This window comes from Oncorhynchus gorbuscha, linkage group LG14 (genome assembly GCF_021184085.1).
Source record: "Oncorhynchus gorbuscha isolate QuinsamMale2020 ecotype Even-year linkage group LG14, OgorEven_v1.0, whole genome shotgun sequence".
Lineage (NCBI taxonomy): Eukaryota > Metazoa > Chordata > Actinopteri > Salmoniformes > Salmonidae > Oncorhynchus > Oncorhynchus gorbuscha.
The window spans coordinates 82,005,579-82,022,207 of record NC_060186.1 but is presented as its reverse complement, the minus strand read 5'-3'; the positions used below and the strand labels follow the sequence as shown (position 1 = coordinate 82,022,207).

General features: G+C 50.0%; 1 protein-coding gene across 4 annotated transcripts in view; it reads right to left on the bottom strand.

The window, feature by feature from the left end:
- Positions 1-16,629, bottom strand: part of eya4 (EYA transcriptional coactivator and phosphatase 4) — a 194,988-nt gene that overhangs the window by 7,420 nt on the left and 170,939 nt on the right. For all 4 annotated transcript variants that reach the window (XM_046299114.1, XM_046299113.1, XM_046299115.1 and 1 more), the window contains 2 exons: positions 1,620-1,709; positions 1,029-1,087 (listed from right to left, as the gene is read on the bottom strand). In XM_046299114.1, coding sequence (XP_046155070.1) covers positions 1,029-1,087; positions 1,620-1,709 — 149 coding nt within the window. The remainder of the gene's footprint in view (positions 1-1,028; positions 1,088-1,619; positions 1,710-16,629) is intronic.

Sequence of the window (16,629 nt, the reverse complement as noted above, 5' to 3'; positions counted from 1 at the left end):
TTTTATTATAAAAACGGTAAGTACTGTCAATAATAATAACAGAGATGTGTTTTATTATAAAAACGGTAAGTACTGTCAATAATAATAACAGAGATGTGTTTTATTATAAAAACGGTAAGTACTGTCAATAATAATAACAGAGATGTGTTTTATTATAAAAACGGTAAGTACTGTCAATAATAATAACAGAGATGTGTTTTATTATAAAAACGGTAAGTACTGTCAATAATAATAACAGAGATGTGTTTTATTATAAAAACGGTAAGTACTGTCTATGAATTGTGCTCTCAACAGAACAATATGTCACAGAAACTCAAATGATTTAAGCCTGATTTTGCTGTCGATGTGCTTGTTGTTGAGTTTATAATTGCGGGGCTGCAAACATCAGCAGTTTTTTTTGCTACGCAACTACGCAGGATGGACATTTGCGTAGGTACTTGTATTTCTTGCATTGTCTACGTACCACAGGAGGTTGGTGCCACCTTAATTTGGGAGGACGGCCTCGTGGTAATGGCTGGAGAGGAATTTAATTCATTTTTTAAATTGATTTAACTAGGCAAGTCATTTAAGAACTAATTCTTATTTACAATGACGGCCAAACCCGGGACGACGCTTGGCCAATTGTGCTCCGCCTTATGGGACTCCCAATCACGGGCCAGATTTGATACAGCCTGGAATTGAACCAGGGACCTTAGTGATGCCTTTTGCACTGAGATGCAGTGCCTTAGACCGCTGCGCCACTCGGAAATTACTAGAATGGCATTCCATTTGCTCTGTTCCGGTCATTATTATGATCCGTCCTCCCCTCACCAGCCTCCTCTGGTATGATGTAGGCTTAAATGAGTAGTTGAGGATGTTACTACTTGATGTTAGGTGACGTTTGTAGAGGCTGTTTAAAGAAAAGCATCCCATGGATTCCAGTTTCTCCTGGCCCACAGACTGTTCTGATGGAACCATGTGATATCGCGTTGTTCACATCCTGAACTCGTCGTTTAACTGTGAAGAAGAAAACGTTGTTGAACGCTCACCTCAGGTCCTGTCCGTTGTCATCCGACGACACATCATCAATATGGACCTGATCACACTCCTGAACACCCACCCACACACACAGACAGAAACACACACACACAGAAACAGACAGACAGACAGACAGACAGACAGACAGACAGACAGACAGACAGACAGACAGACAGACAGACAGACAGACAGACAGACAGACAGACAGACAGACAGACAGACAGACAGACAGAAACACACACACACAGAAACAGACAGACAGACAGACAGACAGACAGACAGACAGACAGACAGACAGACAGACAGACAGACAGACAGACAGACAGACAGACAGACAGACAGACAGACAGACAGACAGACAGACAGACAGACAGACAGACAGACAGACAGACAAGTTTAAGTCTTCAGTTTGTGTCACTAGGTGGCAGTGTCTACACATGAAGGAGCTACACACGTATCACAGCCTCTCAGAGGAGGAGGAGTGCTGATCTAGGATCAGTGTGACCTTTTTAAAATCACAATGAATTAGATTACACTGACAGTGGGGATCTGATCCCAGATCAGTATCTGTATCTATACAGTGTGTTCCTGAGCTAACCTACCTCTAAGTCGTTGAAGAACAGGTGTGTGTCTGCCAGGTTAAATATCATCTCTTCCATCCTCAGTCCCAGTGTCACCGCCATGGGAGGGTCCTGTCAATCAATCAATACAACCGTCAATACATCCGTCTATACAGTCTCCATGTGTCGGGGGGGGGCTAGAGTTCAGTCTGTTATATCTGGTGTAATTATCCGGTGTCCCGTGTGAATTGATGTATGCTCCCTCTAATTCTCTCTCCCTCACGGAGGACCTGAGCCCTAGGACCATGCATGAGGACTACCTGGCATAATGACTCCTTGCTGTCCCCAGTCCACCTGGCAGTGCTGCTGCTCCAGAAACTTTCTGTCCAAAAATGATGCAGACAAATTAATCCATGCTTTTGTCACTTCTAGGTTAGACTACTGCAATGCTCTACTTTCCGGCTACCTGGATAAAGCACTGAATAAACTTCAGTTAGGGATAAATACGGCTGCTAGAATCCTGACTAGAACCAAAAAATTTGATCATATTACTCCAGTGCTAGCCTCCCTACACTGGCTTCCTGTCAAAGCACGGGCTGATTTCAAGGTTTTACTGCTAACTTACAAAGCATTACATGGGCTTGCTCCTACCTACCTCTCTGATTTGGTCCTGCCGTACATACCTACACGTACGCTACGGTCACAAGACGCAGGTCTCCTAATTGTCCCTAGAATGTCTAAGCAAACAGCTGGAGGCAGGGCTTTCTCCTATAGAGCTCCATTTTTATGGAACGGTCTGCCTACCAATGACAGAGACGCAAACTCGGTCTCAACCTTTAAGTCCTTACTAAAGACTCATCTCTTCAGTGGGTCATATGATTGAGTGTAGTCTGGCCCAGGAGTGGGAAGGTGAACAGAAAGGCTCTGGAGCAACGAACCACCCTTGCTGTCTCTGCCTGGCCGGTTCCCCTCTTTCCACTGGGATTCTCTGCCTCTAACCCTATTACAGGGGCTGAGTCACTGGCTTACTGGGGCTCTCTCATGCCATCCCTGGAGGGGGTGCGTCACCTGAGTGGGTTGATTCACTGTTGTGGTCCTCCTGTCTGGGTTGGCGCCCCCCCCTTGGGTTGTGCCGTGGCGGAGATCTTTGTGGGCTATACTCAGCCTTGTCTCAGGATGGTAAGTTGGTGGTTGAAGATATCCCTCTAGTGGTGTGGGGGCTGTGCTTTGGCAAAGTGGGTGGGGTTATATCCTTCCTGTCCGGGGGTGTCCTCGGATGGGGCCACAGTGTCTCCTGACCCCTCATGTCTCAGCCTCCAGTATTTATGCTGCAGTAGTTTATGTGTCGGGGGGCTAGGGTCAGTTTGTTATATCTGGAGTACTTCTCCTGTCCTATTCGGTGTCCTGTGTGAATCTAAGTGTGCGTTCTCTAATTCTCTCCTTATCTCTTTCTTCTCTCTCTCTCTCTCTCTCTCTCTCTCTCTCGGAGGACCTGAGCCCTAGGACCATGCCCCAGGACTACCTGACATGATGACTCTTTGCTGTCCCCAGTCCACCTGGCCATGCTGCTGCTCCAGTTTCAACTGGCCTGGGCCCTAGGACCGTGCCCCAGGACTACCTGACATGATGACTCCTTGCTGTCCCCAGTCCACCTGACTGTGCTGCTGCTCCAGTTTCAACTGTTCTGCCTTACTATTATTTGACCATGCTGGTCATTTATGAACATTGAACATCTTGGCCATGTTCTGTTATAATCTCCACCCGGCACAGCCAGAAGAGGACTGGCCACCCCACATAGCCTGGTTCCTCTCTAGGTTTCTTCCTAGGTTTGGGCCTTTCTAGGGAGTTTTTCCTAGCCACCGTGCTTCTACACCTGCATTGCTTGCTGTTTGGGGGTTTTAGGCTGGGTTTCTGTACAGCACTTTGAGATATCAGCTGATGTACGAAGGGCTATATAAATACATTTGATTTGATTATAGTAGAAGTGGTTGATTTACTCCTGAGGTGCTGACCTGTTGCCCTCGACAACCACTGTGATTATTATTATTTGACCCTGCTGACATCAGCTGATACATTTGATTGATTGATCAAACAAACAATCGATCAATCAATCAATCAATCAATCAATCAATCAATCAATCAATAAATTTTTTATAAAGCCCTTTCTACATCAGCAGTTCTCAAGTGCAGAAACCCTCAACTGTTCTGTGTAGAGAGGAACCAGGCTCTGAGGGGTGTCCAGTCCTCTACTGGCTGTACTGGGTAGAGAGGAACCAGGCTATGAGGGGTGTCCAGTCCTCTACTGGCTGTACTGGGTAGAGAGGAACCAGGCTATGAGGGGTGACCAGTCCTCTACTGGCTGTACTGGGTAGAGAGGAACCAGGCTCTGAGGGGTGACCAGTCCTCTACTGGCTGTACTGGGTAGAGAGGAACCAGGCTATGAGGGGTGACCAGTCCTCTACTGGCTGTACTGGGTAGAGAGGAACCAGGCTCTGAGGGGTGACCAGTCCTCTACTGGCTGTACTGGGTAGAGAGGAACCAGGCTCTGAGGGGTGACCAGTCCTCTACTGGCTGTACTGGGAAGAGAGGAACCAGGCTATGAGGGGTGACCAGTCCTCTACTGGCTGTACTGGGTGAGAGGAACCAGGCTCTGAGGGGTGTCCAGTCCTCTACTGGCTGTACTGGGTACCAGGCTCAGGGGTGTCCAGTCCTCTACTGGCTGTACTGGGTCCAGGCTCTGAGGGGTGTCCAGTCCTCTACTGGCTGTACTGGGTCAGAGGAACCAGGCTCTGAGGGGTGTCCAGTCCTCTACTGGCTGTACTGGGTAGACCAGAGGAACCAGGCTCTGAGGGGTGACCAGTCCTCACTGGCTGTACTGGGTAGAGAGGAACCAGGCTCTGAGGGGTGACCAGTCCTCTACTGGCTGTACTGGGTAGACCAGAGGAACCAGGCTCTGAGGGGTGTCCAGTCCTCTACTGGCTATACTGGGTAGAGAGGAACCAGGCTCTGAGGGGTGACCAGTCCTCTACTGGCTGTACTGGGTAGAGAGGAACCAGGCTCTGAGGGGTGTCCAGTCCTCTACTGGCTGTACTGGGTAGAGAGGAACCAGGCTCTGAGGGGTGACCAGTCCCTCTACTGGCTGTACTGGGTAGAGAGAACCAGGCTCTGAGGGGTGACCAGTCCTCTACTGGCTGTACTGGGTAGACCAGAGGAACCAGGCTCTGAGGGGTGTCCAGTCCTCTACTGGCTGTACTGGGTAGAGAGGAACCAGGCTCTGAGGGGTGTCCAGTCCTCTATGGCTGTACTGGGTAGACCAGAGGAACCAGGCTCTGTGGGGTGGCCAGTCCTCTACTGGCTGTACTGGGTAGAGAGGAACCAGGCTCTGAGGGTGTCCAGTCCTCTACTGGCTGTACTGGGTAGAGAGGAAGCAGGCTCTGTGGGGTGGCCAGTCCTCTACTGGCTGTACTGGGTAGACCAGAGGAACCAGGCTCTGAGGGGTGGCCAGTCCTCTACTGGCTGTACTGGGTAGAGAGGAACCAGGCTCTGTGGGGTGGCCAGTCCTCTACTGACTGTACTGGGTAGAGAGGAACCAGGCTCTGAGGGGTGGCCAGTCCTCTACTGGCTGTACTGGGTAGAGAGGAACCAGGCTCTGAGGGGTGTCCAGTCCTCTACTGGCTGTACTGGGTAGAGAGGAACCAGGCTCTGAGGGGTGTCCAGTCCTCTACTGGCTGTACTGGGTAGAGAGGAACCAGGCTCTGAGGGGTGACCAGTCCTCTACTGGCTGTACTGGGTAGAGAGGAACCAGGCTCTGAGGGGTGACCAGTCCTCTACTGGGTAGAGAGGAACCAGGCTCTGAGGGGTGACCAGTCCTCTACTGGCTGTACTGGGTAGAGAGGAACCAGGCTCTGAGGGGTGTCCAGTCCTCTACTGGCTGTACTGGGTAGAGAGGAACCAGGCTCTGAGGGGTGTCCAGTCCTCTAGGCTGTACTGGGTGAGAGGAACCAGGCTCTGAGGGGTGGCCAGTCCTCTACTGGCTGTACTGGGTAGAGAGAGGCTCTGAGGGGTGACCAGTCCTCTACTGTGTAGACCAGAGGAACCAGGCTCTGAGGGGTGGCCAGTCCTCTAGGCTGTACTGGGAGAGAGGAACCAGGCTCTGAGGGGAAGGCCAGTCCTCTACTGGCTGTACTGGGTAGAGAGGGACCAGGCTCTGAGGGGTGACCAGTCCTCTACTGGCTGTACTGGGTAGAGAGGAACCAGGCTCTGAGGGAGTCCTCTACTGGCTGTACTGGGTAGAGAGGAACCAGGCTAGAGGGGTGACCAGTCCTCTACTGGCTGTACTGGGTAGAGAGGAACCAGGCTCTGAGGGGTGACCAGTCCTCTACTGGCTGTACTGGGAAGACCAGAAGAACCAGGCCATGAGGGGTGACCAATCCTCTACTGACTGTGACAAATGAGGAGCCTTCATCACCACCATCATCATCACCACCATCATCTCCTCCCCTGCCCTCCTCCCCCTGGTATGTTCAACTAATCTCAGTAGATGGTGAGAGAGAGAGAGCGAGAGAAAGACATGTCACACTTGTTCTGTCCCATCAACATTATGTCCCTCTTTAAAAATCCTTGGGGGACTGGGTGGGTTTGGGGGCAGCCCTGGAACCCGAGCTCAGCTGCAAAACCATCATCTGCGAGAGATAGGCGAGAGCTGAGTGAGACTCCCAGAATAGACACATACCGAGCACAGAGATAAATGGAGAGAGGGAGGGAGAGAGAGAGACATGGAGAGAGAGGGAAGGAGAGAGAGAGAATGGAGAGAGAGGGAGGGAAAGAGAGACATGGAGAGAGAGAAATTAAGAGATAGAGATGGCGTGGGAGGGCAATGGGTGAAAAGAAGGAAAGTTGGATAAAGAGGGATAGAGAGAGACATGGAGAGAGGGAGGGAGAGAGAGACATGTAGAGAGAGGGAGGGAGGGAGAGAGAGACATGGAGAGAGGGAGGGAGAGAGACATGTAGAGAGAGGGAGGGAGAGAGAGAGACATGGAGAGAGGGAGGGAGAGAGAGAGATATGTAGAGAGAGGGAGGGAGAGAGACATGTAGAGGGAGGGAGAGAGAGAGAGAGACATGGAGAGGGGAGGGAGAGGACATGGAGAGAGGGAGGGAGAGAGAGAGAAATGTAGAGAGAGGGAGGGAGAGAGACATGTAGAGAGAGGGAGGGAGAGAGAGACATGGAGAGAGAGAAATGAAGAGATAGAGATGGCGTGGGAGGGCAAGGGGTGAAAAGAAGGAAAGTTGGATAAAGAGGGATAGAGAGAGACATGGAGAGAGGGAGGGAGAGAGAGAGACATGTAGGGAGAGGGAGGGAGAGAGAGAGACATGGAGAGAGGGAGGGAGAGAGACATGTAGAGAGAGGGAGGGAGAGAGAGAGACATGGAGAGAGGGAGGGAGAGAGAGACATGTAGAGAGAGGGAGGGAGAGAGACATGTAGAGGGAGGGAGAGAGAGAGACATGTAGAGAGAGGGAGGGAGAGAGAGAGACATGGAGAGAGGGAGGGAGAGGCATGGAGAGAGGGAGGGAGGGAGAGAGAGACATGTAGAGAGAGGGAGGGAGAGAGACATGTAGAGAGAGGGAGGGAGAGAGAGAGACATGGAGAGAGAGGGAGGGAGAGGGAGAGACATGTAGAGAGAGGGAGGGAGAGGGAGAGACATGGAGAGAGAGGAGGGAGAGAGAGATGTAGAGAGAGGGAGGGAGAGAGACATGTAGAGAGAGGAGAGAGAGAGACATGTAGAGAGAGGGAGGGAGAGAGACATGTAGAGAGAGGGAGGGAGAGAGACATGTAGAGAGAGGGAGGGAGAGAGAGAGACATGGAGAGAGGGAGGGAGAGAGAGAGACATGTAGAGAGAGGGAGGGAGAGAGAGAGCCATGGAGAGAGGGAGGGAGAGAGAGACACATGTAGAGAGAGGGAGGGAGAGAGAGAGACATGGAGAGAGGGAGGGAGAGAGACATGTAGAGAGAGGGAGGGAGAGAGACATGTAGAGAGAGGGAGGGAGAGAGACATGGAGAGGGAGAGAGAGAGACATGTAGAGAGAGGGAGAGAGAGAGACCTGGAGAGAGGGAGAGAGAGAGACATGTAGAGAGAGGGAGGGAGAGAGACATGTAGAGAGAGGGAGGGAGAGAGACATGGAGAGAGGGAGGGAGAGACATGTAGAGAGAGGGAGGGAGAGAGAGAGACATGGAGAGAGGGAGGGAGAGAGACATGTAGAGAGAGGGAGAGAGAGAGAGACATGTAGAGAGAGGGAGAGAGAGAGACATGTAGAGAGAGGGAGAGAGAGAGAGACATGTAGAGAGAGGGAGAGAGAGAGAGAGACATGTAGAGAGAGGGAGAGAGAGAGAGAGACATGTAGAGAGAGGGAGGGAGAGAGAGAGACATGTAGAGAGAGGGAGGGAGAGAGAGAGACATGGAGAGAGAGGGAGGGAGAGAGACATGTAGAGAGAGAGAAGGAGAGAGACATGTAGAGAGAGGGACGGAGAGAGACATGTAGAGAGAGGGAGGGAGAGAGACATGTAGAGAGATGGAGGGAGAGAGACATGTAGAGAGAGGGAGGGAGAGAGACATGTAGAGAGAGGAGGGAGAGAGACATGTAGAGAGAGGAGGGAGAGAGACATGTAGAGGAGGGAGGGAGAGAGACATGTAGAGAGAGGGAGAGAGAGAGAGACATGTAGAGAGAGGGAGGGAGAGAGACATGTAGAGAGAGGGAGAGAGAGAGAGACATGGAGAGAGGGAGGGAGAGAGAGAGACATGTAGAGAGAGGGAGGGAGAGAGAGAGACATGGAGAGAGAGAGGGAGAGAGAGAGACATGTAGAGAGAGGGAGGGAGAGAGACATGTAGAGAGAGGGAGGGAGAGAGAGATGTAGAGAGAGGGAGGGAGAGAGACATGTAGAGAGAGGGAGGGAGAGAGACATGTAGAGAGAGGGAGGGAGAGAGACATGTAGAGAGAGGGAGGGAGAGAGACATGTAGAGAGAGGGAGGGAGAGAGACATGTAGAGAGAGGGAGGGAGAGAGACATGTAGAGAGAGGGAGAGAGAGAGAGACATGTAGAGAGAGGGAGGGAGAGAGACATGTAGAGAGAGGGAGAGAGAGAGAGACATGGAGAGAGGGAGGGAGAGAGAGAGACATGTAGAGAGAGGGAGGGAGAGAGAGAGACATGGAGAGAGAGAGGGAGAGAGAGAGACATGTAGAGAGAGGGAGGGAGAGAGACATGTAGAGAGAGGGAGGGAGAGAGAGATGTAGAGAGAGGGAGGGAGAGACATGTAGAGAGAGGGAGGGAGAGAGAGAGACATGGAGAGAGGGAGGGAGAGAGAGAGACATGTAGAGAGAGGGAGGGAGAGAGAGAGAGAGACATGGAGAGAGAGGGGGAGAGAGAGACATGTAGAGAGAGGGAGGGAGAGAGAGAGACATGTAGAGAGAGGGAGGGAGAGAGAGCGACATGTAGAGAGAGGGAGGGAGAGAGAGAGACATGTAGAGAGAGGGAGAGAGAGAGAGACATGTAGAGAGAGGGAGGGAGAGAGAGAGACATGGAGAGAGGAGGAGGGAGAGAGACATGTAGAGAGAGGGAGGGAGAGAGACATGTAGAGAGAGGGAGGGAGAGAGAGAGATATGGAGAGAGGGGGAGGGAGAGAGACATGTAGAGAGAGGGAGGGAGTGAGACATGTAGAGAGAGAGGGAGGGAGAGAGACATGTAGAGAGAGGGAGGGAGAGAGACATGGAGAGAGAGAGGGAGAGAGACATGTAGAGAGAGGGGGAGGGAGAGAGACATGGAGAGAGGGGGAGGGAGAGAGACATGTAGAGAGAGGGAGAGAGAGAGACATGGAGAGAGGGAGGGAGAGACATGTAGAGAGGGGGAGGGAGAGAGACATGTAGAGAGAGGGAGGGAGAGAGAGAGACATGGAGAGAGGGAGGGAGAGAGACATGTAGAGAGAGGGAGAGAGAGAGACATGTAGAGAGAGGGAGGGAGAGAGACATGTAGAGAGAGGGAGGGAGAGAGAGACATGTAGAGAGAGGGAGGGAGAGAGACATGTAGAGAGAGGGAGAGAGAGAGACATGTAGAGAGAGGGAGGGAGAGAGAGATGTAGAGAGAGGGAGGGAGAGAGACATGTAGAGAGAGGGAGAGAGAGAGACATGGAGAGAGGGAGGGAGAGAGAGACATGTAGAGAGAGGGAGGGAGAGAGACATGTAGAGAGAGGGAGGGAGAGAGAGAGACATGGAGAGAGGGAGGGAGAGAGACATGTAGAGAGAGGGAGCGAGAGAGACATGTAGAGAGAGGAGGGAGAGAGAGAGACATGTAGAGAGAGGGAGGGAGAGAGACATGTAGAGAGAGGGAGGGAGAGAGACATGTAGAGAGAGGAGAGAGAGACATGGAGAGAGGGAGGGAGAGAGACATGTAGAGAGAGGGAGGGACGAGAGAGAGACATGGAGAGAGGGAGGGAGAGAGAGAGACATGGAGAGAGGGAGGGAGAGACATGTAGAGAGAGGGAGAGAGAGAGACATGGAGAGAGGGAGGGAGAGAGACATGTAGAGAGAGGGAGAGAGAGAGACATGGAGAGAGGGAGGGAGAGACATGTAGAGAGAGGGAGGGAGAGAGAGACATGTAGAGAGAGGGAGGGAGAGAGACATGTAGAGAGAGGGAGAGAGAGAGAGACATGTAGAGAGAGGGAGGGAGGAGAGAGACATGGAGAGAGGAGGAGGGAGAGAGACATGTAGAGAGAGGGAGGGAGAGAGACATGTAGAGAGAGGGAGGGAGAGAGAGATATGGAGAGAGGGGGAGGGAGAGAGACATGTAGAGAGAGGGAGGGAGTGAGACATGTAGAGAGAGAGGGAGGGAGAGAGACATGTAGAGAGAGGGAGGGAGAGAGACATGTAGAGAGAGGGAGGGAGAGAGACATGTAGAGAGAGGGAGGAGGGAGAGAGACATGGAGAGAGGGGGAGGGAGAGAGACATGTAGAGAGAGGGAGAGAGAGAGACATGTAGAGAGAGGGAGGGAGAGAGACATGTAGAGAGGGGGAGGGAGAGACGTAGAGAGAGGGAGGGAGAGACATGTAGAGAGAGGAGGGAGAGAGAGAGACATGGAGAGAGGGAGGGAGAGAGACATGTAGAGAGAGGGAGAGAGAGAGACATGTAGAGAGAGGGAGGGAGAGACATGTAGAGAGAGGGAGGGAGAGAGAGACATGGAGAGAGGGAGGGAGAGAGACATGTAGAGAGAGGGAGAGAGAGAGACATGTAGAGAGAGGGAGGGAGAGAGAGATGTAGAGAGAGGGAGGGAGAGAGACATGTAGAGAGAGGGAGAGAGAGAGACATGGAGAGAGGGAGGGAGAGAGAGACATGTAGAGAGAGGGAGGGAGAGAGACATGTAGAGAGAGGGAGGGAGAGAGAGAGACATGGAGAGAGGGAGGGAGAGAGACATGTAGAGAGAGGGAGGGAGAGAGACATGTAGAGAGATGGAGGGAGAGAGAGAGACATGTAGAGAGAGGGAGGGAGAGAGACATGTAGAGAGAGGGAGGGAGAGAGACATGTAGAGAGAGGGACGGAGAGAGAGAGACATGGAGAGAGGGAGGGAGAGAGACATGTAGAGAGAGGGAGGGACGAGAGAGAGACATGGAGAGAGGGAGGGAGAGAGAGACATGGAGAGAGGGAGGGAGGACATGTAGAGGGGAGAGAGGAGGGAGAGAGACATGTAGAGAGAGGGAGAGGAGAGACATGTAGAGAGAGGGAGGGAGAGAGAGAGACATGTAGAGAGAGGGAGAGAGAGAGACATGTAGAGAGAGAGAGAGAGAGACATGTAGAGAGGGAGGGAGAGAGGGAGAGAGAGAGACATGGAGAGAGAGGAGAGAGAGAGAGACATGTAGAGAGAGGGAGGGAGAGAGACATGTAGAGAGAGGGAGAGAGAGAGACATGTAGAGAGAGGAGGAGAGAGAGAGACATGTAGAGAGGGGGAGGGAGAGAGACATGTAGAGAGAGGGAGAGAGAGAGACATGTAGAGAGAGGGAGGAGAGAGAGAGAGGGGAGGGAGAGAGACATGTAGAGAGAGGGAGAGAGAGAGACATGTAGAGAGAGGGAGAGAGACATGAGAGAGAGACATGTAGAGAGAGGGAGAGACATGGAGAGGGAGACATGTAGAGAGAGGGAGGAGAGAGAGACAGTAGAGATGTAGAGGAGGGAGGGAGAGGGAGGGAGAGAGAGAGAGGAGAGGGGAGGGAGAGAGACATGTAGAGAGAGGGAGAGAGAGAGACATGTAGAGAGAGGGAGGGAGAGAGACATGTAGAGAGAGGGAGGGAGAGAGACATGTAGAGAGAGGGAGAGAGAGAGACATGGAGAGAGAGGGAGAGAGAGAGACATGTAGAGAGAGAGAGAGAGACATGTAGAGAGAGGGAGAGAGAGAGACATGTAGAGAGAGTAGAGGAGAGAGACATGTAGAGAGAGGAGAGAGAGAGAGAGACAGGGAGAGAGAGAGAGAGAGAGAGAGAGAGAGGGAGAGAGAGAGAGAGAGAGAGAGAGAGAGAGAGAGAGAGAGAGAGAGAGAGAGAGAGAGAGAGAGAGAGAAGCCTGCGGCTTCTTAGGTAAATATTCGAGGTATACAGTAGGAGAGGTATGGAGAGGTATATAGTAGGAGAGGTATGGAGAGGTATACAGTAGGATAGGTATACAGTAGGAGAGGTATGGAGAGGTATGCAGTAGGAGAGGTATACAGTAGGATAGGTATACAGTAGGAGAGGTACGGAGAGGTATATAGTAGGATAGGTATACAGTAGGAGAGGTACGGAGAGGTATGCAGTAGGAGAGGTATACAGTAGGATAGGTATACAGTAGGAGAGGTACAGAGAGGTATACAGTAGGAGAGGTATATAGTAGGATAGGTATACAGTAGGAGAGGTATGGAGAGGTATGCAGTAGGATAGGTATATAGTAGGATAGGTATACAGTAGGAGAGGTATGGAGAGGTATGCAGTAGGATAGGTATACAGTAGGAGAGGTACGGAGAGGTATACAGTAGGAGAGGTACGGAGAGGTATACAGTAGGAGAGGTATACAGTAGGAGAGGTACGGAGAGATATACAGTAGGAGAGGTATACAGTAGGAGAGGTATACAGTAGGATAGGTATACAGTAGGAGAGGTATGGAGAGGTATACAGTAGGAGAGGTATGGAGAGGTATACAGATAGGTATACAGTAGGAGAGGTATGGAGAGGTATACAGTAGGATAGGTATACAGTAGGAGAGATATACAGATAGGTATGAGGTATACAGTAGGAGAGGTACAGGGAGGTATACAGTAGGAGAGGTATGGAGAGATATACAGGGAGAGGTATGGAGAGGTATACAGTAGGAGAGGTATGGAGAGGTATACAGTAGGAGAGGTATACAGTAGGAGAGGTATACAGTAGAGAGGTATACAGTAGGAGAGGTATAGAGAGGTATACAGTAGGAGAGACAGTAGGAGAGGTATACAGTAGGAGAGGTATGGAGAGGTATACAGTAGGAGAGGTATAGAGAGGTATACAGTAGGAGAGGTATAGAGAGGTATACAGTAGGAGAGGTATACAGTAGGATAGGTATACAGTAGGAGAGGTATGGAGAGGTATGCAGTAGGATAGGTATATAGTAGGATAGGTATACAGTAGGAGAGGTATGGAGAGGTATGCAGTAGGATAGGTGTACAGTAGGAGAGGTACGGAGAGGTATACAGTAGGAGAGGTACGGAGAGGTATACAGTAGGAGAGGTATACAGTAGGAGAGGTACGGAGAGATATACAGTAGGAGAGGTATACAGTAGGAGAGGTATACAGTAGGATAGGTATACAGTAGGAGAGGTATGGAGAGGTATACAGTAGGAGAGGTATGGAGAGGTATACAGTAGGATAGGTATACAGTAGGAGAGGTATGGAGAGGTATACAGTAGGATAGGTATACAGTAGGAGAGATATACAGTAGGATAGGTATGACGAGGTATACAGTAGGAGAGGTACGGGGAGGTATACAGTAGGAGAAGTATGGAGAGATATACAGTAGGAGAGGTATGGAGAGGTATACAGTAGGAGAGGTATGGAGAGGTATACAGTAGGAGAGGTATACAGTAGGAGAGGTATACAGTAGGAGAGGTATAGAGAGGTATACAGTAGGAGAGGTATACAGTAGGAGAGGTATACAGTAGGAGAGGTACGGAGAGATATACAGTAGGAGAGGTATGGAGAGATATACAGTAGGAGAGGTATGGAGAGGTATACAGTAGGAGAGGTATGGAGAGGTATACAGTAGGAGAGGTATACAGTAGGAGAGGTATACAGTAGGAGAGGTATAGAGAGGTATACAGTAGGAGAGGTATACAGTAGGAGAGGTATACAGTAGGAGAGGTACGGAGAGATATACAGTAGGAGAGGTATACAGTAGGAGAGGTATACAGTAGGATAGGTATACAGTAGGAGAGGTATGGAGAGGTATACAGTAGGAGAGGTATGGAGAGGTATACAGTAGGATAGGTATACAGTAGGAGAGGTATGGAGAGGTATACAGTAGGATAGGTATACAGTAGGAGAGATATACAGTAGGATAGGTATGACGAGGTATACAGTAGGAGAGGTACGGGGAGGTATACAGTAGGAGAGGTATGGAGAGATATACAGTAGGAGAGGTATGGAGAGGTATACAGTAGGAGAGGTATGGAGAGGTATACAGTAGGAGAGGTATACAGTAGGAGAGGTATACAGTAGGATAGGTATACAGTAGGATAGGTATACAGTAGGAGAGGTACGGAGAGGTATGCAGTAGGAGAGGTATACAGTAGGATAGGTATACAGTAGGATAGGTATACAGTAGGAGAGGTACGGAGAGGTATGCAGTAGGAGAGGTATACAGTAGGATAGGTATACAGTAGGATAGGTATACAGTAGGAGAGGTATGGAGAGGTATGCAGTAGGAGAGGTATACAGTAGGAGAGGTATAGAGAGGTATACAGTAGGAGAGGTATAGAGAGGTATACAGTAGGAGAGGTATACAGTAGGATAGGTATACAGTAGGAGAGGTATGGAGAGGTATGCAGTAGGATAGGTATATAGTAGGATAGGTATACAGTAGGAGAGGTATGGAGAGGTATGCAGTAGGATAGGTATACAGTAGGAGAGGTACGGAGAGGTATACAGTAGGAGAGGTACGGAGAGGTATACAGTAGGAGAGGTATACAGTAGGAGAGGTATGGAGAGATATACAGTAGGAGAGGTATACAGTAGGAGAGGTATACAGTAGGATAGGTATACAGTAGGAGAGGTATGGAGAGGTATACAGTAGGAGAGGTATGGAGAGGTATACAGTAGGATAGGTATACAGTAGGAGAGGTATGGAGAGGTATACAGTAGGATAGGTATACAGTAGGAGAGATATACAGTAGGATAGGTATGACGAGGTATACAGTAGGAGAGGTACGGGGAGGTATACAGTAGGAGAAGTATGGAGAGATATACAGTAGGAGAGGTATGGAGAGGTATACAGTAGGAGAGGTATGGAGAGGTATACAGTAGGAGAGGTATACAGTAGGAGAGGTATACAGTAGGAGAGGTATGAGAGGTATACAGTAGGAGAGGTATACAGTAGGAGAGGTATACAGTAGGAGAGGTAGGAGATATACAGTAGGAGAGGTATGGAGAGATATACAGTAGGAGAGGTATGGAGAGGTATACAGTAGGAGAGGTATGGAGAGGTATACAGTAGGAGAGGTATACAGTAGGAGAGGTATACAGTAGGAGAGGTATAGAGAGGTATACAGTAGGAGAGGTATACAGTAGGAGAGGTATACAGTAGGAGAGGTACGGAGAGATATACAGTAGGAGAGGTATACAGTAGGAGAGGTATACAGTAGGATAGGTATACAGTAGGAGAGGTATGGAGAGGTATACAGTAGGAGAGGTATGGAGAGGTATACAGTAGGATAGGTATACAGTAGGAGAGGTATGGAGAGGTATACAGTAGGATAGGTATACAGTAGGAGAGATATACAGTAGGATAGGTATGACGAGGTATACAGTAGGAGAGGTACGGGGAGGTATACAGTAGGAGAGGTATGGAGAGATATACAGTAGGAGAGGTATGGAGAGGTATACAGTAGGAGAGGTATGGAGAGGTATACAGTAGGAGAGGTATACAGTAGGATAGGTATACAGTAGGATAGGTATACAGTAGGAGAGGTACGGAGAGGTATGCAGTAGGAGAGGTATACAGTAGGATAGGTATACAGTAGGATAGGTATACAGTAGGAGAGGTATGGAGAGGTATGCAGTAGGAGAGGTATACAGTAGGATAGGTATACAGTAGGATAGGTATACAGTAGGAGAGGTATGGAGAGGTATGCAGTAGGAGAGGTATACAGTAGGATAGGTATACAGTAGGAGAGGTACGGAGAGGTATATAGTAGGATAGGTATACAGTAGGAGAGGTACGGAGAGGTATGCAGTAGGAGAGGTATACAGTAGGATAGGTATACAGTAGGAGAGGTACAGAGAGGTATACAGTAGGAGAGGTATATAGTAGGATAGGTATACAGTAGGAGAGGTATGGAGAGGTATGCAGTAGGATAGGTATATAGTAGGATAGGTATACAGTAGGAGGGGTATGGAGAGGTATGCAGTAGGATAGGTATACAGTAGGAGAGGTACGGAGAGGTATACAGTAGGAGAGGTACGGAGAGGTATACAGTAGGAGAGGTATACAGTAGGAGAGGTACGGAGAGATATACAGTAGGAGAGGTATACAGTAGGAGAGGTATACAGTAGGATAGGTATACAGTAGGAGAGGTATGGAGAGGTATACAGTAGGAGAGGTATGGAGAGGTATACAGTAGGATAGGTATACAGTAGGAGAGGTATGGAGAGGTATACAGTAGAATAGGTATACAGTAGGAGAGATATACAGTAGGATAGGTATGACGAGGTATACAGTAGGAGAGGTACGGGGAGGTATACAGTAGGAGAGGTATGGAGAGATATACAGTAGGAGAGGTATGGAGAGGTATACAGT